Genomic DNA, 24,380 nt, shown 5'->3' with positions numbered 1-24,380 from the left:
ATTAAAGTCTCCACACAAAAAGGCATTAGACAGCCATGGATATTGTTTGAGGGAGGCCCACATTTGAGCTCTTGTCGCAGAAGTTTGAGAGGCATAGACAGATGCTATTTCATAAAGATCAGCGTGACACATGCATCTGATCACCATCCATCGACCCTGGGGGTCATTGTAAGCAACCGTGGGCTGCATATCATGTTTTGCCAGCATGCATACCCCCGAAAAGTGCATTGTACCAGCATAAAAGATGTCATAACCAGCAAAGTGGCCTTGTTGGCCAGCCAAGAAGTGTTGGTTGTGTTCCTGTAAAAAAATTACATCGGGGTGCATTCTATGTACATAGTGCCAAAAAGTCTCCACTTATTGACATTTCAAAGACCTTGAACATTGTATGTAATGCAAGTAATTGAAGTAGACATAGAAGGTATGTACAGCCGAACCAAAAAGCATAGTGAAGGTGTAAGTTGTCAGGCCTCAGCCATGACATCGACGTCCACCTGGCCTCCTGGATTAGTAGCTCTATAATCCTCATCATTGTCATATACAGGGATGCCCCTCTTGAGCACATCAACCCACAGTTGAGAAGTGAGTATGAAGAGGTGTGTACCCCTTGTGAAGGGTGTGTCCCTTAATGAGAGGGTACATTACAATAGGAATGTCTCTTCAATAGAGTTTCTCTTGTGAAGGGTTGTGCCTCATAGGAAGTGTCCCATCGAAAGGGCATACCCTTCCCTGTAAGAAATCCTAGATTTACTATATTTAGAAATGTGCTAAGGAACAGAAAGGAGACTGAAATAGCAGAGAAAAAGGAATAATTGTATTGCTTGAATGTGTGTAGTGTAGATGTAGTGTCATCCATACAATTGGGCCTCTCTTATATAGAGCGTGAAGAGTCACACATGAAAAGGTGTGTACTCCAAAGGGTATGTGCATGAAGAGGTGTGTACCCCTTGTGAAGGGTGTGTCCCTTGATGAGAGGGTACATTACAATAGGAATGCCTCTTCAATAGAGTGTCTCTTGTGAAGAGTTGTGCCTCATAGGAAGTGTCCCGTCGAAAGGGCATACCCTTCCACAAGTGTCCATTCATCAAACCATCCATAAGTCTAGAAATAGAGAAAGGAATACGTCACAGATCGTGACATCCCCTCCCACTCAAAATAAGACCCTGGTGGAGATGTAGAAAATATCACTGTAAATTCTGAAAATACTGCTGTAAAATGTCAGGGTACTGCTGTAAGTCTTCATCAGATTGCCAAGTAGCGTCGGAGTTGTCCAGATCTCGCCAAAGAACAAGGAATTTTGTGATAAGTCGATGTCGAGTCTGTCGCTGTCGATGGTCCAGAATACGCTCAGGAATAAGGAGAACATAATCGTCTTCAATTTCTGGGACATAATCACCTACAGGAGGAACTGCTTCATCGCCTGGAATGTACGTCTTTAGCCAAGAAATATGAAATGTTGGATGGATTTTATCCCATGATGGTGGTAATTCCAACTTGTAACTTAAAGGTGAATTTTTCTTGACGATCCGGAAAGGTCCATAGTATCTTGGTCGCAACTTAGGAAACACAGACTTAACCGTCTTATAGCGATGTGGGGCTACAAATAATAGCACCATGTCACCAGTGTCAAATTCCAAGTGACATCTATGTTTGTTGGCAGACTGTTGATACCGCTCTTGCGCTTTTCGCATATGATCCCTGACTTGGAGGAGAATGTCGTGCATTTCTTGAACTAGTTGATCAGCTAGGGCCACTCGATGTTGAAGTACAAAATTCGTTGGTACAATCGGAGTGTGTCCATAAGCTGCTTGGAATGGAGTCAAGTTGATGGCACTATGGAAAGAGTTATTATAAGCAAACTCAAGGAGTGGTAGATACTCTTCTCAAGCTGCTAGGCGTGACTGAATATAATGTCGAAGCATTTCTTCCAGAACTTGGTTGACTCTTTCAGTCTGGCCATCTGATTCTGGGTGGTAGGCTGAACTGAACAGTAGAGTTGTACCCAAAGATTCGAACAGTGAAATCCAAAAGTGACCGGTAAACTTAGGATCTCTGTCGGATATGATATTCTTGGGCAATCCATGGTGTCGGAAGATGTGTTGTATGAAGAGTTTGGCTATGTTCGGAGCCTGTGCACTGCTTTTGCAAGCAACAAAGTGTGCCATTTCGGACAATCGATCAACAATTACCATAATCCGAGTGTTACCTCGGGAGGATCGTGGTAGTGTTGTAATGAAATCCGTGGAAATACTTTCCCACCTTTCAGTTGGAACTGGAAGAGGCTGAAGAAGTCCTGTTGGAAGTCGTCGGCTTGCTTTCATTTGTTGACAAGATAAGCAAGATGTAACCATTTTGATGACGTCGCTTTTCATCTGAGGCCAGTAGTATGTTGCACTGAGTAACCGATAAGTCTTATTGATGCTTGGATGGGCAGCATAAGGAACTACATGATGCTCTTTTAACAAAAGACGTCGTACATCCTTGTCATATGGTACACAGACGTGATCTTGATGATACAGAAGGTCGTCCGTATAAGTATAGGATGAGAATATCTTCTGTTTGGAAGTCGAAGGTTGATCTTTTGAAAGAACCTGTATTGTTGTGCCGAAGTCTTTATCATTGAAATACTTCCCTTTGAATGAATTCGGAACATCCACAGATAATGTAGAGATTACTATAGCTGATGCTAGAGGTAACCTGCTGAGAGCATCGGCAACTACATTGCGTAGTCCTGGAATGTACTCAATGGTCATGTGAAAGTTGTCAGAAACTCAACCTAGCGTGCTTGTCGAGCGTTCATGACTGGCTGAGTAAAGATATACTTTAAAGAGTGATGGTCTGTCTTGACCACAGAGTCAGCTCCCATGAGGTAATGTTTCCAAGAGCGATAAGCATGTACAACGGCAAGAAACTCCTTATCATAAACCGGGTATCGGGTTTGGATATCAGAATGTTTATGGCTGTCAAAAGCAATAACTCTGCCTTCTTGCATCAAGACTGCTCCTGTAGCGATGTCGGAAGCGTTGGTCATGACCTCAAATGGAAGGTTTGGGTCAGCAATAGCCATAACTGGTGTGGTAGTGAGTGCTTGCTTGAGTTGTTGGAAACTATACTCTGTTTCGGGAAGCCACTGAAAAACTGTTGTGCTTTTCAATAATTCGGACATAGGAGCTGCGATTTCGGAAAATTGATAGACCTTTGTATGGTAGAAGTTTGCCAATCCGAGAAAAGAGCGGACATCATGAACATTCTTAGGAGTAGGCCAGTTTCGGATTATCTCGACCTTCTTGGGATCCATAGAGATGCCTTGAGCGGAAATAACATGTCCCAAATATTCGAGTTGGGTCTTGAAGAACTCACTCTTCTCAATGTTGATGTAGAGAGAATTTGCGCGGAGAACTTCAAAAACTTGGTGAAGATGTTGTTTGTGCTCATGTCGGGATCTGCTGAAAACGAGGATGTCATGGAGGTAAATGATGACGAACTTATCGAGGAAAGGCCTGAAGATGTCGTTTATGAGTGTCATGAATGTGGCCGGGGCATTGTTTAACCCAAAAGGCATGACCAAACATTCATAGTGTCCATACTTTGTTCGAAAAGCTGTCTTGTACTCATCGCCTTCTCGTATGCGAATTTGATGATAACCTGAACGAAGATCAATCTTTGAGAATTGTGTTGCATGTAGAAGTTGATCGAAGAGATCATCGATGCGAGGCAATGGATACTTGTTTTTGATAGTGAGCTTGTTGAGGGCTCGGTAGTCGATGCAGAGGCGCATTGACTTATTCTTTTTTTCCACAAGTAGTACATGAGATTTGAAAGGGCTGTGACTGGGCCGAATGTGACCTTTGTCGAGTAGTTCGGTGACCTGTCTTTGGATTTCTTCATTTTGAGTGTAAGAAACCCGATAAGGAGGTTTCGACGGTGGATTACTGCCGGGAATAAGTTCGATTGGGTGATCCACTGGTCGTCGAGGTGGTAACCGCTTTGGCGATTCCTGTGGAAAAATATCCAGGTAAGGCTAGAAAAAAGGTTGGTTGAGGTATTCAGGAGGATCCTTTGTTGGTGTCTCCTCTACTGCCGTAACCAACAGAACTGTACTTGTTCACCACTTCACTCCAGGTTTTTTAAAAGTATATATGCTCTGGGAGTGACAGATGATAGACTAGGTACGAAGCACTTATTACTCCGGAGGTTTTCCTTGCCAGGCAGTTTTGTGCTTAGTAGGCACACTTTGCATGTGACCTACAAGGTGTGCTTAGATAGCACAACCCTATCCAGTGTATCTAGTGATGTGACTCTATGTTGCAATCACTCATTCCCATTCTGACTGCATGGTTTCCTATCATTATATCAGGGAGTGACTGTTAGCTGGAGGCATACCGACGCATGATAAATTGGCAGATCTCTTCATGAAGGCTTTTTTGTGACCCAATTTTGAAGCTTTTCGGCAAGCTTTATACTTGGTTACTTTTGTTACATATCATTGCCATCCTTGTACTATCATAGGTTGCTATATCCATTACGGATGAACATGTGCAATCATGATTTAGTTTCCAGGTATTTCTGTGACGTTTCTGGGATACTTCAGCCATAACATTGAGGAGGATTTTTTGCTACATTTTCCTCTTGTAGCCTAGATTTAGTCTTTTCAGACTGTTAGTACTGTTAATCCTATCTAGGGTTAGGACACATAGTCCTAAGATAGGCCATATAGCATATGGTTGTACTTTGTACTTCCACTCATTATTTTTCATGGAGTACATTTGAGCTGTTTCGTCCTCCTTGTTCTCCACTCAACAATCTTGGATATGGAGTTCCAACTTGTGTTGATGCAGAGTCAGACAACACAATTGCACTATGATTGGCTACTTGCCCTTTCATCTTTATTAATTCTGGTTTGGCATAGGCTGAATAACTTGTAGCTACGGGTTTGAAAGGATACTATCAAGTGCATCATCTATTTTCTTAGCAACAGACACACACAACAAAATAGAATTTGTCTTTGAGAAGATTTTGTCAACTGAATTTAAAGCTTCTCATCCTTAGGACTCTCTTTCATTTCTCCATTGCATTCTAAGATCACCATCCTTGCCATGCATTTTTCTTTATTTCTTGGGCAATCTTTCACTGATGTGGTGGATGAAGACATAAGAACCTGTAACTGGCCTTCAGCTTCCTAAAGGGCAGTAGACCATAACTTGCATTGCATATTCATTACTCATAGCCACATTGCATCATTTCCAACCACTTAACTTTAAACAATACCACCTCGAAACAATTTGAGAAATAACTGGATGGAGGCTAGAGTGCCCCTGCTCAATGAAACCAAGTACAAGACACCACACTGGCCCCAAACTCTTGGCGCCCCTTCCGGCATTTATTTATTTCTTTAAGAATGAGATTTGTACATACGACAAGGGCTCACCCTTGTGCTTTGCCCCACGGGCAATTCCACTGTTCAAGCCAAACCTTGGCTATAACCTGCATTCCATCCTAGTGCACACACTAGTACCCAAGTGCCAAGGCAAGGCTAAGGCATTCACCATTGTCCATGACCAACTGTAAAGGTGTCCAAGCATTCCACAACTTATTTAACTTACTCAACCAGTTATGGCAATCCCACAACCCATTGACTAGCCTCTCAAGGTGATCAAGCCTCAACACAGATCTCAGACTGAACAAGTGACCAGAATACAGGAAGAAAATCCACACATTGCCCCTTTGATTACACCCTCTGTGACTGGGTGCCCAATCACTGCCTGAATGGCCACGAGGGGCTTTCAACAACAAAGGAGCAACAACGAGCTTCCAAAATGACTTCAATCCAGCTCCAAAATACCTCCAGAGGCAGCAGATCCTAGCAAGCAAGAGGCAGCAAGAGGAATGGGCAGCTAGGAGTGAGAAAGAAAGAAAGAAAGAAAGTGTATTATTGTCCACTAAAGGCCAAAATGGGCCCATGGGACATCAAGAACTCTGCGTACGAGAGAGAGGAAGAGAGAGAATGTTCTGAACGAGAGAGAGAGCAGAAGGATCACAGGCTGGAGAGGAAGAGCGTACAGCTAGCAAAAAGCGTTGGGGAGTGTAATGGGCCGTACAAACAGCCAAAACAGCCTTGGGCTGTGTGAAAACAGTCCATACAGCAATAACCACACCTTGGGATGCGTGCTAACTGATCCGTACAGCCAGGAATCAATCTCGGGTGGCATGCAACGATTCTATACAGCAGCAGCAGCTCCATACACAGCCTCATATAGCATGCCCGAATGGTTTGTACAATCCATACGACTAATCAACGCACCTTGGGATGCTTGTGATATCCGTACGACCTTCAAATGAATGCCATCAGCCTCAATTTGTGTGCCAATGCTGATGGGGGAGAGAGAGAGAGAAGTAAGATGTGTTGAAAAACCCGTACCTTCATCAAAACCAAGGTGGAAGGAGAGCAAGGGGGGTAGGTGTGCATGAGGGGTTGCCACGTGGCCCCCTCATTAATGCTCTAACCCACACAAACCAGTGGAACATTGGTTTGCCCCTCACATTAAAGTCCTAACCCCTACTAACAATGAAACATTGGTTTCTCCTTGGGCCCAACATTTAGACCCCTCTAAACCTTGCCTTGTTGCCCTTAGCAAGTAGGCCTAGTGTGTGTACCTAGGGACTTCTGGAAAGTGTCACTTCCCTTGGGCTAGTCCCTTAAGCAAAAGTTAGTCATGGTTCATAACTTCACCTCCTCGTGACAGAACCACAAGCCCTTTCTTTTAGGAGTCTCACTTTAGCTAAGCCTTGGCTGTGGTGAAATCTTTCTTCTCACTCCTATGGTGGTACTTGTCATGAATCTACGTCCAGTTTTAGATTTAGCCATTTGGCTTATTGTCTTTGTAGGAATGTAATTTTGCATCGTTGTAGGAAGCGGTAAATAAGTGCAAGGGGTCCATTTAGTTTTTTATGTTTTAAATGAGAGAGAGAGAGAGAGAGAGAGAAAGAAAGAAAGTGTATTATTGTCCACTAAAGGCCAAAATGGGCCTTGGGACATCAAGAACTCTGCATACAAGATAGCACAAAATCAACGTGCCACAAAGAAGAGGCATCGTCGAATATCATCTAAGTGCTACGCAATACAATGCAAGTGAAAGTACATAATGTCAAATCTGAGCCTAAATACAAAGTAAACTAGATGCAAGGAAACCGCCCCTGGGTGCAAAATGGGGGGATGAGTACAATATGCCAATGCAAAGATACAAGTCCAGGTGTCACGGAGTTTGAGAACCAAAATAATACTGGAAATCCTGTCCATCGACTCTGCCTCCTGCTATGAGAGTACAAATTTGAGCAAAGGTGAGGTGAGCGGCTGGTGGGGCGAGATCTCCATGAGTAAGTCTCCTCCGAAAAGCTGCCATCATCCTGGATCGTCTGGAGATGAAGCGACGAGTACGTCCCCTATGTAACAAGATCCTGCGGCGTCTACAAACCATCTCATATGTACATCCACAGGGTGGAGGCATGTGTCCTGTGTGAGCTCTGATCTCCTCGTGCTCCTCCTGGTCTCTGTCCTCTGGTATAGCGTGTGCCTGAGCTCTATCAGGCTGGGCTCTATCACGCTCCGGTCTGTGTTGATGGTCTCTGAGGTAGTCTCGTCGAAGCATAGTGGCCTCCCTGACATAAAGAGCTAGGCAATGCTGATCCTCGTAGTCCATTACTCGTGAGAGAGGTCCAAAGCCATCCGTGAAGAGACAGTGGGATCTACCTCTGAGCTCATAATATAGCGGGCATCTGCAAATGAAGTGCTCCTCTAACGCCACCTCTCCCATGGTGCAACAAGGGCAGATCCTAGTCTCTCAGCCTGGTCGCCGTCCATCCTCCATGCGTCGCATCCTACCAGCCTCTATCTCGAGCTGATGCGAAGAGACTCTAAGCTGGCCAAGGGCAATCCTCAGTGAGTGGGACATGTGGATACCTATATAGCCTGGTGGAATGACAAATCCATCCTCTGAGATCCGAAGGAAGTGGTCACGATATGTGGCCATCTTCGTCGGAAGCTGCGTGGGATAAATCCAAGTGCGATACGTATGAAGCTGCAGCAAGTCTGCTCTCGTGACCTGGCTAAGCTCGTGGTGAGTCAACTCGAGATGAGGGGCATCTATGCTGTATCGGAAGGGAGGCAGTCTATCCATGTCTAGTCCAAGAGATGTGAGCCACCTAGTGAGTCTGAAGTACCAGCAGTATCGGGCCCCAGATCGTGCCAACTCCATAGAAGATGCAAGTGCTAACCATGGCAACCGAGCTCTGCCTGCTGCTGAGTCTCCAAACTCCCTAACCCTATGCAAATACATGACCGACTGAAACGCTGCATCCAATGCAAGGGGAGTAGCTCCAAACTCTGCTAGCATGATCTCGTGTGGAACTGTAGCCTTGGCCCTAATGAGCCGAGAGAACATGATGATCTGTAACCTCTCTACTCGTCTCCAATCTGCAGGGCCGAGGTCTCAACTACTGGTCTCACCAATGTATCAAAAAGCAAGGATTTCGTATCGGGATGCTGAAAGTGGGACTGAAAACACTGACGCTCAAGATGAGCCAACGAAGCATACCCTTTACTAATCCTATCTCGTGCTGCATATGTCATGGTGAAAACCGGTCCCCTGAAAACTGCCCCCAAATAAGTGTACTCTCTAACAAGCTCAATGGGCTGTCCGTCATAAGTGAAGCAAAACTCATCCGTGCTGTAAATACGATCAGAGGTGTTGAAAACCATAACCTTGGTCTTGCCAAGGTTTACGGTCAACCCCCTGTCCTGGCAAAACGTGTGGAGTGCCTCAATATGTGCCTGGAGGCCCTGAGCAGTAGAGGAAATGAGAACCACATTGTCCGCATACAGGAGGATAGGAATGGAGGATCCTGAGAGAGTAGAGCCCACACCGCCTGTCATCTGTATAAACATCTCTAGCTCATAAATATATAATCCAAAGAGAGTAGGAGAGAGCGGGCAACCCTGCTTCACCCCAATCGTGCTGCATACCTCCTCTGAGAGCCCCTCACGTGTCCGAACCCGACCAGTGACCCTCTCATACAAAGCCATGATAGCCCACTGTATCTCTCCACTGAAGCCCATCTGGCGAATCCTCTGAAACAATCTGAATCGCGGAACTGTGTCAAATGCCTTCCTGAAGTCCACGAAGCAACAATAAAGCCGTTGCCTTCGTGACTTCGCCGCCTCTACCAGTGCCCTGAGTGTGAGGATGTGGTCAAGTGTCGAATGATCCCTGCGAAATCCAGCCTGCCCTCTGGCTCTGAGTCCTGTCATCTCGGCATGGTCATTTATACAGCTTTCCAAAACTGATGCATAGATCTTGGCCATAACGTGGCCAATCATGATGGTCCTGTGATTCGACGGCTCCATAGGGTCCCCCGACTTGTGGATAGGTACTATGGTATTGCCTAACCAGGACTGTGGTAGGCCTGTACAAACAGACTCATTGAAGAGACGGGAAAGAACAAAATCTAAGGCATCAATCCCATGGATTACATACTCCGCTTGCAATCCATCATGATCCTTAGCTCTCCCATTCTTCAATCGGTGGACTGCTGCACGGACACTCTCTGGTGTGAAGAGACTAGATGAAGCTGGCCTAGGGGAATGGGATAAATCGATGGCTGGCTGATCTGGAACATCGTATAGAGCGGAAGTGTATGCAGAGCAGACACGTGGATCTGTGAGGGGGCTCTGAGACTTCGAGCGGAGGAATTTTCTCTAGAATTCCTTGGAGTCACAGCTGAAAAGCAAGCTTCTCAGCTCCTCCTCATTCCGGGCTAGAAATTGGCGTTTCTTGCGCCTAACCAACCACTTGTAGTCTCTCTTGGTTTCAGCAAGGAGGGGAGACTTCTCCTTGGTCTCAAGGTGAAGTTTCCTGCGGAGTTCCTTACACTTCTCGTCATACCAACCGTTGCAAGGAACAAGACCAACCGATGGGGGACTAGACAAATGACATGTGGCAGGGAATGACATGTGAGCGGCAGAAACGAGTGAAGTATGTACAAGTTCCCACCGGTCCTGCGTGGATGGTAGAGCATCTAATAGATGAGGACGGAGTAGGCGGCTGAGGTTCTGGCTATATACATCATCGAACTGGTGGTCGAAATGAACCTCGTAATAGGGTTGGCGGTCATGATAACGAGGGGGGTGGGTCATGGGAGACATTAGTCAAAGTAAAGTGGATGAGTGCATGGTCGACAGAGGGCATGAAGGGGCTAACAGTAAGGCTATGGATGGAAGGGACTAGAGTCGGGGGACCTATGATGTAGTCAATCACGCTAGTACCACGCCCAGAAGCAGAAGAGAATGTAGGCATGGAAGACTGTGTCCACCTGGACAAGCCGTTATAAATGACCATACTGTGCGAGGTGAGGAGCTCCAGTAACTGACGTCCCTGATCTGTGGGCTGTACTGTGCAGTCTGATGAAGTTCTACAGAGGCTATCATCATGAAATGCTGGGAGTATGACCGGATCCTCCATGAAGCCATAAGTGAGGGCCTATCTGTCTGAGGTCCTCGCGTTGAAGTCTCCTAAAAGGATGACTTCTCCGCGATGTGAAAAATCTGCAATGTCCGCTGAGAGATCCTCAAATATGGACTGGCCTGGTCCAGTGGAAGAATAGATCGATTGCGCCGGGGGGAAGTAGCAAACTGCAGTAAAAAGATCTCGCTGAGGGGCTCTGCGGCGGATGCGTACCCACAAGAATCGGGCATGTGAATCCGCTCTCTCCACTGTGATGATCCAATCGAGATGCTCTCTGTAGAAAATGGCCACTCCTCTAGATCCTTTCACTCCAAATGTTCGAGTGTGCTGCGTGAAGGCAGACCTCCATGTATACCCTGTCACTCGTGGCAAAGGTCTCTCTGGACTCTCGTGTGTCTCTGTGAAAAAGATGATATCTCTCCCAAAGAATGCCCCCCGTAGATTGCCTGGCTGTGCTATAAAAGAACCATTGCAGTTCCATACAACGATGCGTAGACTATCTGACGGGTGGTGTGTCCCATGGGCCCTGTCCCGTCAAGCGGTCGTAGCAGGAGGTGGAGGTGGGGCTATATCTACTGGTTTGTCATCTCTAAGCACTGTGGGAGCATGCCTCAAGGTGCCTGTGATGAGTCTGCCATCCCTGATCACTGCCCACTTGCCCTGAGCTCGGGCTGCATCTCTCTGAGGCATGAGTGCCTTGCGCTCCTCAACTTGTATCTGAGTCAGATCCTCGTCCATGGAAATCTGTGGGTGGTCTCTGAGTGTCCCTCTCCTCCTGAGGGCAGCTAGATGTGCATGGGCATCTCTGAATCTGATAATGAGGGGCTGCTCTCTAGTACGATCCCTCCCAACTCTATATGATCCTACTATGCCATGATCCTGTACTCCCAGTGTCTGAGAGACAAAGGTCACAGCCTGTGTCATCGTGGACTCTGTCACCGAGGGCAAGATACCACGAATGCGAATGTTGAGGGCCTTTGTGGCCCTCTGCTGTGGCTCGGCCAATGTAGCTGATACAGTCGATCTCTGAGGCTGTGATGGCTGACGGCGGACTACATCCACCCACTCTGTGGCTCTCTGGACCTCTGTCTGAAGGGAGGTCAAACGCTCCTGAACCGCTGCTACTGCTGTAGTGGGAGATGTGTCTATGTGCTGAACGCGAGTCTCGATCTGCTGCACTCGCTCTGTGTGTCCATGAATCTCTCCAGCAAGAGTCCTATGAGTCGCCTGTAAGACCTGAAGATCTGTCCTAATAGACAAGATCTCCCGATCCTGTTGTGTCACTCGATCAGCAAGAGATGCAACCTGAGCTGTAAGTAGAGCAATGGTCTCGTCCTTCCTGTGAAGCATCTGAAGGGCAGCTCGGAGGTGGGTCTCAAAGTGCTGAAGCTCTGGTAGGATGTGGCGGCAAGGACAAACAGCACAAGGCATGGAAGGGGTAAGGTGGGTAGCAGGGATGAAGGAGAAGGCTGGAAAGGGGGAGAGAAAGCGGGTACCGGGGATGGAGAGGAGGGGATGGGTAAAGTCTGTAGAGAGGATGAGGAGGAGGGAGCCTCTGGCAAAGTAGGTAAAATAGGCAACAAAGGGGGGGAAGAGGTGACAGAGGGCTGTGAGAGGGGGAGCAAAAAGGGTGGAGAAGGGGTAGGAGAAGAAGGAACCTGAGAGGGGAGGGGTGAAAAAAACTGCGGGTACAAAGTAGCTATGGGCGGAAGATGAGATAATGGAGCTGAAACCGGTGTACCCGCGACTGGGAGTGCGGCAAGTGCGGGCACTGCGCTTGGCGGAAGATGAGATAGTGGAGCTGAAACCGGTGTACCTGCGACTGGGAGTGCGGCAAGTGCACGCACTGCGCTGTCCTTTGAAGAAGATGCAAGTCCTCTTCTACTATAGTGCAGCATATCGGTCGTGGTGGCCATTGATGTTGCTGCTGTTGCTGCTTCTGTAACATGCTCGACGGTGTCGGCCATGTTTAATTACGGGAAACTAGCAACATTGAAAAGCGGGAGATGGCGAGCGCTGCCAATGCGCGATGAGAGAGAGAGAGAGAGAGAGAGAGAGAGAGAGAGAGATTTTAAAATTAAAAAGAAAAGTTGGTGTTTTTTAAATTTATTTTTTATTTTAAAAGAAAAAAAAGGGGGTTGGGGCTGCGTTTAAAAATTATTTAAAAAAAAAAAAAGGGGGGGAGGCCGGGGGGGGGTCGGGGCTGCAAGTGCGAGGGGGGGGGTGAGAGGAGGGGCGCGAGGGGGTGGGCGGGGGGGTTGACCGAGGGGGTGAGCGGGAGGGTTGAGGGAGGGGGGTGAGCGGGGGGGCTGCGGGGGCTGAGCGGAGGGGTGAGAGGAGGGGTGCGAGGGCTGAGCGGAGGGGTGAAGGGGGGGGTTCCAAGGGGTGAGCGGGGGGGCAGCGGAGGGGTGAGAGGAGGGGTGCAAGGGGTGAGCGAGTGGTGAGCGGGGGCTGCGAGTGCAAGGGGGTGAGCGGGGGGGCTGAGCGGGTGAGAGGGGGGGGGGGCTGAGGCGGAGAGGCTGAGCGGGGGGCTGAGCGGGTGATGGAGGGGCTGAGAGAGAGAGAGAGAGAGAGAAAGAAAGAAAGAAAGAAAGTGTATTATTGTCCACTAAAGGCCAAAATGGGCCCATGGGACATCAAGAACTCTGCATACAAGATAGCACAAAATCAACGTGCCACAAAGAAGAGGCATCGTCGAATATCATCTAAGTGCTACGCAATACAATGCAAGTGAGAGAGAGAGAAAGAAAGAAAGAAAGAAAGTGTATTATTGTCCACTAGAGGCCAAAATGGGCCCATGGGACATCAAGAACTCTGCATACAAGATAGCACAAAATCAACGTGCCCCAAAGAAGAGGCATCGTCGAATATCATCTAAGTGCTACGCAATATAATGCAAGTGAAAGTACATAATGTCAAATCTGAGCCTAAATACAGAGTAAACTAGATGCACGGAAACCGCCCCCGGATGCAAAATGGGGGGGATGAGCACAATATGCCAATGCAAAGATACAAGTCCAGGTGTCACGGAGTCTGAGAACCAAAATAATACTGGAAATCCTGTCCATCGACTCTACCTCCTGCTATGAGAGTACAAATCTGGGCAAAGGTGAGGTGAGCGGCTGGTGGGGCGAGATCTCCATGAGTAAGTCTCCTCCGAAATGCTGCCATCATCCTGGATCGTCTGGAGATGAAGCGGCGAGTACGTCCCCTATGTAACAAGATCCTGCACCATCTCATATGTACATCCACATGGTGGAGGCATGTGTCCTGTGTGGGCTCTGCCGTCCTCGTGCTCCTCTTGGTCTCTGTCCTCTAGTATAGCGTGTGCCTGAGCTCTATGAGGCTGGGCTCTATCACGCTCCGGTCTGTGCTCTCTGAGGTAGTCTCGCCGAAGCATAGTGGCCTCCCTGACATAAAGGGCTAGGCAATGCTGATCCTCGTAGTCCATCACTCGTGAGAGAGGTCCAAAGCCATCCGTGAAGAGACAGTGGAATCTACCTCTGATCTCATAATATAGCGGGCATCTGCAAATGAAGTGCTCCTCTGACTCCACCTCTCCCATGGTGCAACAAGGGCAGATCCTGGTCTCTCGGCCTGGTCGCCGTCCATCCTCCATGCGTCGCATCCTACCAGCCTCTATCTCGAGCTGATGCGAAGAGACTCTAAGCTGGCCGAGGGCAATCCTCAGTGAGTGGGACATGTGGGTACCTGTATAGCCTGGTGGGATGACAAATCCATCCTCTGAGATCCGAAGGAAGTGGTCACGATATGTGGCCATCTTCACCGGAAGCTGCGTGGGATAAACCCAAGTGCGATACGTATGAAGCTGCAGCAAGTCTGCTCTCGTGACCTGGCTAAGCTCGTGGCGAGTCAACTTGAGATGAGGGGCATCTATGCTGTATCGGAACGGAGGCAGTCTATCCATATCTAGTCCAAGGGATGTGAGCCACCTAGTGAGTCTGAAGTACCAGCAGTATCGGGTCCCTGATCGTGCCAACTCCATAGAAGATGCAAGTGCTAACCATGGCAACCGAGCTCTGCCTGCTGCTGAGTCTCCAAACTCCCTGACCCTGTGCAGATACATGACCGACTGAAACGCTGCATCCAATGCAAGGGGAGTAGCTCCAAACTCTGCTAGCATGATCTCGTGCGGAACTGTAGCCTTGGCCCTAATGAGCCGAGAGAACATGATGATCTGTAACCTCTCTACTCGTCTCCAATCTGCAGCGCCGAGGTCTCCTGCCCAGAAAGGAGCTGCATACATCGCAGCTGGTCTCACCAATGTATCAAAAAGCAAGGATTTCGTATCGGGATGCTGAAAGTGGGACTGAAAACACTGACGCTCAAGATGAGCCAACGAGGCATACCCTTTACTAATCCTATCTCGTGCTGCATATGTCATGGTGAAGACCGGTCCCCTGAAAACTGCCCCCAAATAAGTGTACTCTCTAACAAGCTCAATGGGCTGTCCGTCATAAGTGAAGTAAAACTCATCCATGCTGTAAATACGATCAGAGGTGTTGAAAACCATAACCTTGGTCTTGCCAAGGTTTACGGTCAACCCCCTGTCCTGGCAAAACCTGTGAAGTGCCTCAATATGTGCCTGGAGGCCCTGAGCAGTAGAGGAAATGAGAACCACATCGTCCGCATACAGGAGGATAGGAATGGAGGATCCTGAGAGAGTAGAGCCCACACCACCTGTCATCTGTACAAACATCTCTAGCTCATCAATGTATAATCCAAAGAGAGTGGGAGAGAGCGGGCAGCCCTGCTTCACCCCAATCGTGCTGCATACCTCCTCTGAGAGCCCCTCACGTGTCCGAGCCCGACCAATGACCCTCTCATACAAAGCCATGATAGCCCACTGTATCTCTCCACTAAAGCCCATCTGGCGAATCCTCTGAAACAATCTGAATCGCGGAACTGTGTCAAATGCCTTCCTGAAGTCCATGAAGCAACAATAAAGCCGTTGCCTTCGTGACTTCGCCTCTTCCACCAGTGCCCTAAGTGTGAGGATGTGGTCAAGTGTCGAATGATCCCTACGAAATCCAGCCTGCCCTCTGGCTCTGAGTCCTGTCGTCTCGGCATGGTCATTTATACGGCTTTCCAAAACTGATGCAAAGATCTTGGCCATAACGTGGCCGATCATGATGGTCCTGTAATTCGACGGCTCCATAGGGTCCCCCGACTTGTGGATAGGTACTATGGTATTGCCTAACCAGGACTGTGGTAGGCCTGTACAAACAGACTCATTGAAGAGACGGGAAAGAACAAAATCTAAGGCATCAATCCCATGGATTACATACTCCGCTTGCAATCCATCATGATCCTTAGCTCTCCCATTCTTCAATCGGTGGACTGCTGCACGGACACTCTCTGGTGTGAAAAGAATAGATGAAGCTGGCCTAGGGGAATGGGATAAATCGATGGCTGGCTGATCTGGAACATCGTATAGAGCTGAAGTATATGCAGACCAGACACGTGGATCTGTAAGGGGGCTCTGAGACTTCGAGCGGAGGAATTTTCTCCAGAATTCCTTGGAGTCACAGCTGAAAAGCAAGCTTCTCAGCTCCTCCTCATTCTGGGCTAGAAATTGGCGTTTCTTGCGCCTAACCAACCACTTGTAGTCTCTCTTGGTTTCGGTAAGGAGGGGAGACTTCTCCTTGGTCTCAAGGTGAAGTTTCCTGCGGAGTTCCTTACACTCCTCGTCATACCAACCGTTGCAAGGAACAAGACCAACCGGTGGGGGACTAGACGAATGACACGTGGCAGGGAAGGACATGTGGGCAGCAGAAACGAGTGAAGAATGTACAAGTTCCCACCGGTCCTGCGTGGATGGTAGAGCATCTAATAGATGAGGACGGAGTAGGCGGTTGAGGTTCTGGCTATATACATCATCGAACTGGTGGTCGAAATGAACCTCATAATAGGATGTGCGGTCGTGATGACGAGGGGGGGGTGGGTCATGGGAGACATGAGTCAAAGTAAAGTGGATGAGTGCATGGTCGGCAGAGGGCATGAAGGGGCTAACAGTAAGGCTATGGATGGAAGGGACTAGAGTCGGGGGACCTATGATGTAGTCGATCACGCTAGTGCCACGCCCAGAAGCAGAAGAGAATGTAGGCATGGAAGACTGTGGCCACCTGGACAAGCCGTTATAAATGACCATACTGTGCGAGGTGAGGAGCTCCAGTAACTGACGTCCCTGATCTGTGGGCTGTACTGTGCTGTCTGATGAAGTCCGACAGAGGCTATCATTGTGAGATGCCGGAAGTATGACCGGATCCTCCGTGAAGTCATAAGTGAGGGCCTGTCTGTTTGAGGTCCTCGCGTTGAAGTCCCCTAAGAGGATGACTTCTCCGCGATGTGAAAAATCTGCAATGTCCGCTGAGAGATCCTCAAATATGGACTGGCCTGGTCCAGTGGAAGAATAAAACGACTGCGCCGGGGGGAAGTAGCAAACTGCAATAAAGAGATCTCGCTGAGAGGCTCTGCGGTGGATGCGTACCCACAAGAATCGGGCATGTGAATCCGCTCTCTCCACTGTGATGATCCGATCGAGATGCTCTCTGTACAAAATGGCCACTCCTCCAGATCCTCTCACTCCAAATGCTCGAGTGTGCTGTCTAAAGGCAGATCTCCATGTATATCCTGTCACTCGTGGCAAAGGTCTCTCTGGACTCTCGTGTGTCTCTGTGAAAAAGATGATATCTCTCCCAAAGAATGCCCCCCGTAGATTGCCTGGCTGTGCTGTAAAAGAACCATTGCAGTTCCATACAGCGATGCGTAGACTATCTGACAGGTGGCGTGTCCCATGAGCCCTGTCCCGTCAGGCGGTCGGAGCAGGAGGTGGAGGTGGGGCCATATCTGCTGGTCTGTCATCCCTAGGCACTGTGGGAGCACGCCTCAAGGTGCCTGTGATGAGTCTGCCATCCCTGATCACTGGCCACTTGCCCTGAGCTCGGGCTGCGTCTCTCTGAGGCATGAGCGCCTTGCGCTCCTCAACCTGTATCTGAGTCAGATCCTCGTCCATGGAAATCTGTGGGTGGTCTCTGAGTGTCCCTCTCCTCCTGAGGGCAGCTAGACGTGCCTGGGCATCTCTGAATCTGATAATGAGGGGCTGCTCTCTAGTACGATCTCTCCCGACTCTATATGCTCCTACTATGCCATGATCCTGTACTCCCAATGTCTGAGAGACAAAGGTCACAGCCTGTGTCATCGTGGACTCTGTCTCCGAGGGCAAGATACCACGAATGCGAATGTTGAGGGCCTTTGTGGCCCTCTGCTGTGACTCGGCCAATGTAGCTGATACAGTCGATCTCTGAGGCTGTGATGGCTGACGGCGGACGACATCCACCCACTCTGTGGCTCTCTGGACCTCTGTCTGAAGGGAGGTCAAACGCTCCTCAACCGCTGCTACTGCTGTAGTGGGAGATATGTCTATGTGCTGAACGCGAGTCTCGATCTGTTGCACTCGCTCTGTGTGTCCATGAATCTCTCCAGCAAGAGTCCTATGAGTCGCCTGTAAGACCTGAAGATCTGTTCTAATAGACAAGATCTCCCGGTCCTGCTGTGTCACTCGATCAGTAAGAGATGCAACCTGAGCTGTAAGGAGAGCAATGGTCTCGTCCTTCCTGTGAAGCATCTGAAGGGCATCTCGGAGGTGGGTCTGAAAGTGCTGAAGCTCTGGTTGGATGTGTTGGCAAGGACAAATAGTGCAAGGCATGGAAGGAGAAAGAGAGGGAGAAAGGGGGGAAAGGGGGGAAACCGGTAAGGTGGGTAGCGGGGATGAGGGAGAAGGCTGGAGAGGGGGAGAGAAAGCGGGTACCGAGGATGGAGAGGAGGGGAAGGCTAAAGTTGGAGAAGGGGTAGGAGAAGAAGGGACCTGAGAGGGGAGGGGTGAAAAAAACTGCGGGTACAAGGTGGCTATGGGTGGAAGATGAGATAATGGGGCTGAAACTGGTGTACCTGTGACTGGGAGTGCGGCAAGTGCGGGCACTGCGCTGGGCGGAAGATGAGATAGTGGAGCTGAAACCGGTGTACCTGCGACTGGGAGTGCGGCAAGTGCGGGTACTGCTCTGTCCTTTGAAGAGGATGCAAGTCCTCTTCTACTATAGTGCAGCATGTCGGTCGTGGAGGCCATTGATGTTGCTGTTGTTGCTCCTTCTGTAATATGCTCGACGATGTCGGCCATGTTTAATTACGGGAAACGGGAAACCGGCGGCATTGAAAAGCAGGAGATGGCGAGCGCTGCCAATGCGTGATGAGCGGGTGAGCGGGGTGGGGGGCCTGAGCGGCTGAGCTGCGAGGGGGAGGGTCTGAGCGGGGTGGGCCGCTGCGAGGGGGAGGAGCTGCGAGGGGGGGGGGAGGAGCTGCGAGGGGGGGGCGAGGAGCTGCGAGGGGGGGGAGCTGCGAGGGGGGGGAGGGGTGAGCTGCGAGGGGTTGCGAGGGGGAGAGGGGGGCTGCGAGGGGGAGAGGGGGCTGCGAGGGGGGTGAGCTGCGAGGGGCTGCGAGGGGGAGAGGGGAGCTGCGAGGGGGGGGTGAGGTGAGCTGCGAGGGGGAGAGGGGCTGCGAGGGGGAGGGGTGAGCTGCGAGGGGCTGCGAGGGGGAGAGGGGAGCTGCGAGGGGGGGGTGAGGGGAGCTGCGAGGGGGGGGTGAGGGGCTGCGAGGGGGAGAGGGGAGCTGCGAGGGGGGGGGAGGGGCTGCGAGGGGGAGAGGGGGGAGCTGCGAGGGGGGGTGAGGGGAGCTGCGAGGGGGGGGTGAGGGGCTGCGAGGGGGAGAGGGGAGCTGCGAGGGGGGTGAGGGGCTGAGAGAGGTTTGGAGGGGGGTGTGAGGGGGATGTGTTGTTACTGTGTCTTGGTAGCTAAAGGATGCAAGGGACAAGATAATAGAGAGAGAGAGAGAGAGAGAGAGAGAGAGAGAGAGAGAGAGAGAGAGAGAGAGAGATTGATTTTGATTTTATTCCTGTTTTTTAAAAGATTTTGTCTCTTGATTTGCTTGTTTATTTTTGCGTAGTCACCTTCTTCCTTTCTTCTTTATTTCTTGTTTTCTTTCTCTTTTGTTTATTCGACGTATTTTAGTAAGCATTGGTTTGCCCAAGAGACTCCGCGGGTCATTAGAAACGCAATATAGCTACTTATGCTTATGCTTGGGCATTGATGACGACCATAAGTGTTGCTTTGCTTGCTAAGTATGTCTTCCTTTTGTTTTTAAAAAAAGTTTTTGTTACCTCTTTTTTCTTCTCTTTCGTTTTCTGTGTAAATATTTGGACTTTAGAATAACAATAATTCTAAATTTGTATGATTGGATATATTCTAGTCTTACAAAGGTATATCTCGCTTATTGTTGAAGGTAGCTGATTGCTTCACTTCTTTACAAACTTCTTCACAAACATAGGTTTTTGTGGGTACTCGTTCTGAGCCCCGAGAGGCACGAAACCATTGGTTTTGATTCTCAATCTTCATAATTTAATGCAATTGCTATTGCATTGCCCACTTACCTTCATTCAAGCAGAAAATATATATCTTTGACTGGAACAAATTGTGATAATGGGTCAAGAATCTCATTATAATTTCTTTGAATCATTGGTATATTCTTTTAATTCTTTCGTGTGACATACTTCTATTCATCCCACGCTCTTGATGCTTCATCAAGAGAGAAAATGTTCTAGAACTCCATCTTGAGGTTCTCCAAAGTAACGCAAGCAACACCGCCCTTTTGCTTTGATCCACCATCTATGTGCTACCTCAGTGAACATGTGAGTGGCCTCGCGGATTTCCATAATGTCATTATGTACATCACAAATGGCAAAAGCCTTGTCCCTTTTTATGAAGCCAACCTTGGAAAATTCTTGGGCCTTCATATTTATTAGGCATATAGTTTGCTATGTTAGGCCTTCATATATCAAAATTCTTGGGCCTTTATATTATCAAGCATATAGTTTGCTATGTTAGGCCATGTCAGTTTTATGTTTTCTTGCGTATGGACACCAAACTTTGGTTTTGCTAGTTCTTTACCTTTATCCTCCCTAGAACACACTTCAACAAATGTATGCATAAAATTTTTTTTAACTCTTCTTGACTTTTGTTTGCTTATAATTGTTGCATAATAATTTGTTACAAGCATCTTCTAAAATTCCTATTTTGGCATTCAACTACTGAATCTTGCGTGTCATAAGGCAAGATACCTGTTGTTTTGGCCGGACTCTCAATCCGAAGGGGTCGACATAGGAAATTTTCCATTCCACTTTCATCTCTTGCTCAAAATATCTTTCCATGTTTGAAGATCTTTGAAACCAGCCTTCACTAATCAAAGTGTGGTAGAACCCACTTTAACCACATCATACACAGCAAATAATGAAATTATCAATCACCACAGATTAAATTACAGGGAGCTAGAGCGCTCCTACTCAAAAACAAAGACACCAATTGGCCCCAAACACTGGCGCCCCTTACGGTATTTCTTTAATATTCATATAAAGCCAAGAGGGCTGATTACAATTTACAAGGTCTCTTGAAAGCTGCACCACAGGCAAACCATTGCCCACAGACTTCCAATATCTTGCACACCTTGCAATACTCAACTTTATATGGCGAATATGCATCCAATCACTAGGCAATCAAACATCCCAAGCGTGCAACAGATCCCAAATTCAAAACTCCAAGTATTATGGAACTAATTGAATTCATCCAGTCCACATGTTCTCCCACAGAGACGTCAGTGTGCTTTGATACCAATTTGTGGCGATCAAGTCGCCTCTTGCAAGTGCAAGTGCAAGTGCGTAAGACACTATCACAACTGGATGTGGTGCAATACATATGATCATAATAGCAAAGATGGGGTGGAGAAACCTACATCTCAAGTTAGTATGGATGAGGTAGTACATATGATAGGAGCAATCATTACTTTTTGACAAGATCAACAAAAGAAGGTAAATCAATTGACAATTAACTCCTCAAGTCAAAAGATGGTGCGATTGACTTAGCAGACAACTCATCCAACAAGACATTGTCTTCTTCTTAGCTTTCATCTCGTAGGGGACATTTGAAGGAGCAAAGCAATCTAAGCTCTTGCTGACTTTCAAAGGACATAGTTTCAAAGGCAACCAAAGCATGCCTATGCGATACCGATCTGTCATCAAAACTATCACCCGTGGCATCAAAGAAAGCTCTGAGGAAGAGGGAAGTCCTCCACAATTTCTTGCTTGAGTATTGCTAATGCAAAAATTAAGGAGAAGCAATAAGGGGTGAGACTGAGAAATTTTAGTTAAAAGATGACCAAGCATACCAGTGTCCAACAAAGAGAAGGGGATACACATGACATGAGTGTTAGCTCGGAGGTCAAGAAAAAGAAAGTGATGGAGGTAGTGCGAGAGCAAATAGCTGGTCTAGACTCAAAGACCACGGCCTTGGGAGTGGAAGCTAGGGCTACTAGGTTACAAAAGCCCATGCAGCCTATTCGTTGAGGGATGATTTAATGACATTCTAAGCTCTAACCCAACATGATTTTGAGACAGCTATCTCCACAAATCAAGGATTGAACGATAGCATTCTTGAAGAGGATGCCGGAAGGTAACAAAATGCGCATGTCCAGGAGGAGAGTTTGAGTTTTGTTGAACGCCTTATGGTGAACCCTTCATCAAGGCATCAAGGTTTCTCATGATCCCATGGGTCATGAAGCCCTTAACAATCTTAGTGGACTCCCCTTGTTGCTTGAGCCTAGTCTAGGTTGAGGGTTCTTACGTGCTTCAAAGCGCTTCATGTGGTCTTCTTACTCTTTTGAAGTGAAGTCCTCTCCAACATATAGTTGGGTCCCTTGTAGGAGAGCCGAGATGTTATGAAGCAATGTGCATACGACGTTGGGCCTGCCTTTACTATCATCGTATTTGCTTCAGCTACTTTTGCAGCCAAGCTTGCTAGTTGAGCCTCGGTTTTTTTCTTTTCAGCCTCCACTCCAAGCTCTTTCTGAGCCAGATGAGCAGGGATGATTTTCCCTTGGGTTTTGTACGTGTCTACATCAGCTGTTTTGGATGTGACTTGGCATTGTCCCTTTGTGTTGCATTTGGACAGTCTGGTCTTGCATGTGTTGGACTGTTCCTCCCAAAGGTTATATTTTGGCTTGCATTGTATGCATCTCCACACTTTGTTATTAGAGAAGAGCTCCCCTCTCAATTATTTGAATTCGTAGCATTTCGGACATAGGTAATCAATATTCGCTTCTAGGGGCTTACACACCTAGTTACCTTTGTACGTACGTACATACCTAGACACACATGTACATACATAAAACACGAACATGCCTACATTACATACACAAGTACATCCTCCATAATAACATATGTACACACCTACATACCTACGCACATACCTATATATATCCACCTAGCTATATATGTAGCTACTTGCATACATAGACACATACTTTTGGTGAAAAGATTTACACCAAGATGATTAAAAGGATGAAAATAAAGAAAAGAAAAGAGAGGGACCTATAGCAAATTCATATATTTCATTTTCCTTGATTTGTTTCTTGAATGGTGTGAATTCAATTTTTTACTTGATGGTTGGGTTGAATGGATTTGTTTTGTAATTTCTGTCATAACGTCTCTGACAATGATGTATAACTACAAATCATACTGTGAACTTCTTGATAATCTATTTTCTATCATAGAATGGGTAATTTCTTCAGATAGAGGCTACTTCAAATTAACAGGCTGTATTTTCACTCACATGCTCTGCACATAGAACTTTCCGAAAGAAGGTTTCCAAATATATTTTGCAAAGAGAGTTGCGAAGTACTTTCTGAACCCCTGATGTTGGTAATCAGGGGCAGTGCAAAGGCTTCAGAAACAAGGCATTTTATCCGTTGAAGGTATTGCAAGATCAACGGAAACATCCATCAGTAAACTTATATACCCGGTAAGGTGTAGTGTAATGCTAAAGTTTGGAACTTGGATCCTTTAATATTTCATCTGCAGGTGTACTGTCATTTTTGTTTCTTTGGAAGCAAGAATTATGTCTTCTTTTTGGATCATGAAAGGTTGGGTTTTATTCAAGAAAGGCGGGCTACTTGAAGAAATTAGCAGCATTGTGTCAGGACAGATATGGTGGAGACATCCCAAACAATCTACAAGACCTTCTCGCTCTTCCTGGAATAGGTCCCAAGATGGCTTACCTAGTAAGTCTCAAATGAGCTGTGGGATGAGCGATTCATTTTTAAATGGGGGGGAAACACAGTAATTAGGCAAATAAAGGTGGCAATTTTGTTCTATTAAATAATAAATTGTTGCAGATTATGAATGTTGCTTGGGAGAATGTTCAAGGTATCTGTGTGGATACTCATGTCCACCGCATTGCCAACCGGCTTGGCTGGGTTGGACAATCAAACTCCACAGGACTTCCGCAGGTGAGCACTTGTCTAAAAATTTATGGGACAGGAAGGGATATATATATGCTTGTTAAAAATACAATTGACTCAATAGATTTGGGCATGCATTGGCCTTCTTTTGTTTAGCTTTGTCAATCAGGCCAGATATTGTTTTGCTTTGTTACTTACGATGTGTGCATACTCACGTCCAATGCATTGCCAACTGGCTTGGCTGGGTTGGACAATCAAACTCCACAGGACTTCTGCAGGTGAGCACTTGTCTAAATATTTATGGGACAGGAGGGGATATATATATGCTTGTTAAAAATGCAATTGACTCAATAAATTTGGGCATGGATTGGCCTTCTTTTGTCAATCAGGCCAGATATTGTTTTGCTTTGTTACTTCCCATTTGTTTTTAAACTTTTAAGACTCCTTTCCGTTTTTCTTTATGTATATTCTGGCCATTTTATCCAACAGTTCTGTTGTAAGTAG

The 24,380-nt window shown here is 47.5% G+C and overlaps 1 protein-coding gene across 6 annotated transcripts in view; it reads left to right on the top strand.

The window, feature by feature from the left end:
• The window catches only part of LOC147898851 (endonuclease III homolog 1, chloroplastic-like), a 95,670-nt gene that overhangs the window by 12,913 nt on the left and 58,377 nt on the right, over positions 1-24,380 (top strand). For 5 of the 6 annotated variants that reach the window (XM_087378972.1, XM_087378974.1, XM_087378976.1 and 2 more), the window contains 3 exons: positions 23,346-23,437; positions 23,559-23,696; positions 23,811-23,924. In XM_087378972.1, the coding sequence (XP_087235098.1) occupies positions 23,346-23,437; positions 23,559-23,696; positions 23,811-23,924 (344 nt within the window). The remainder of the gene's footprint in view (positions 1-23,345; positions 23,438-23,558; positions 23,697-23,810; positions 23,925-24,380) is intronic. The other variant, XM_087378975.1, reaches the window with a different exon arrangement.

This window comes from Dipteris shenzhenensis, chromosome 9 (assembly GCF_047967505.1).
Source record: "Dipteris shenzhenensis isolate YYH24624 ecotype China chromosome 9, Dip_SZ_1.0, whole genome shotgun sequence".
Taxonomy (NCBI): domain Eukaryota; kingdom Viridiplantae; phylum Streptophyta; class Polypodiopsida; order Gleicheniales; family Dipteridaceae; genus Dipteris; species Dipteris shenzhenensis.
Note: the sequence above shows the minus strand (reverse complement) of the source record. Positions and strands in the feature narration are given on the sequence as shown.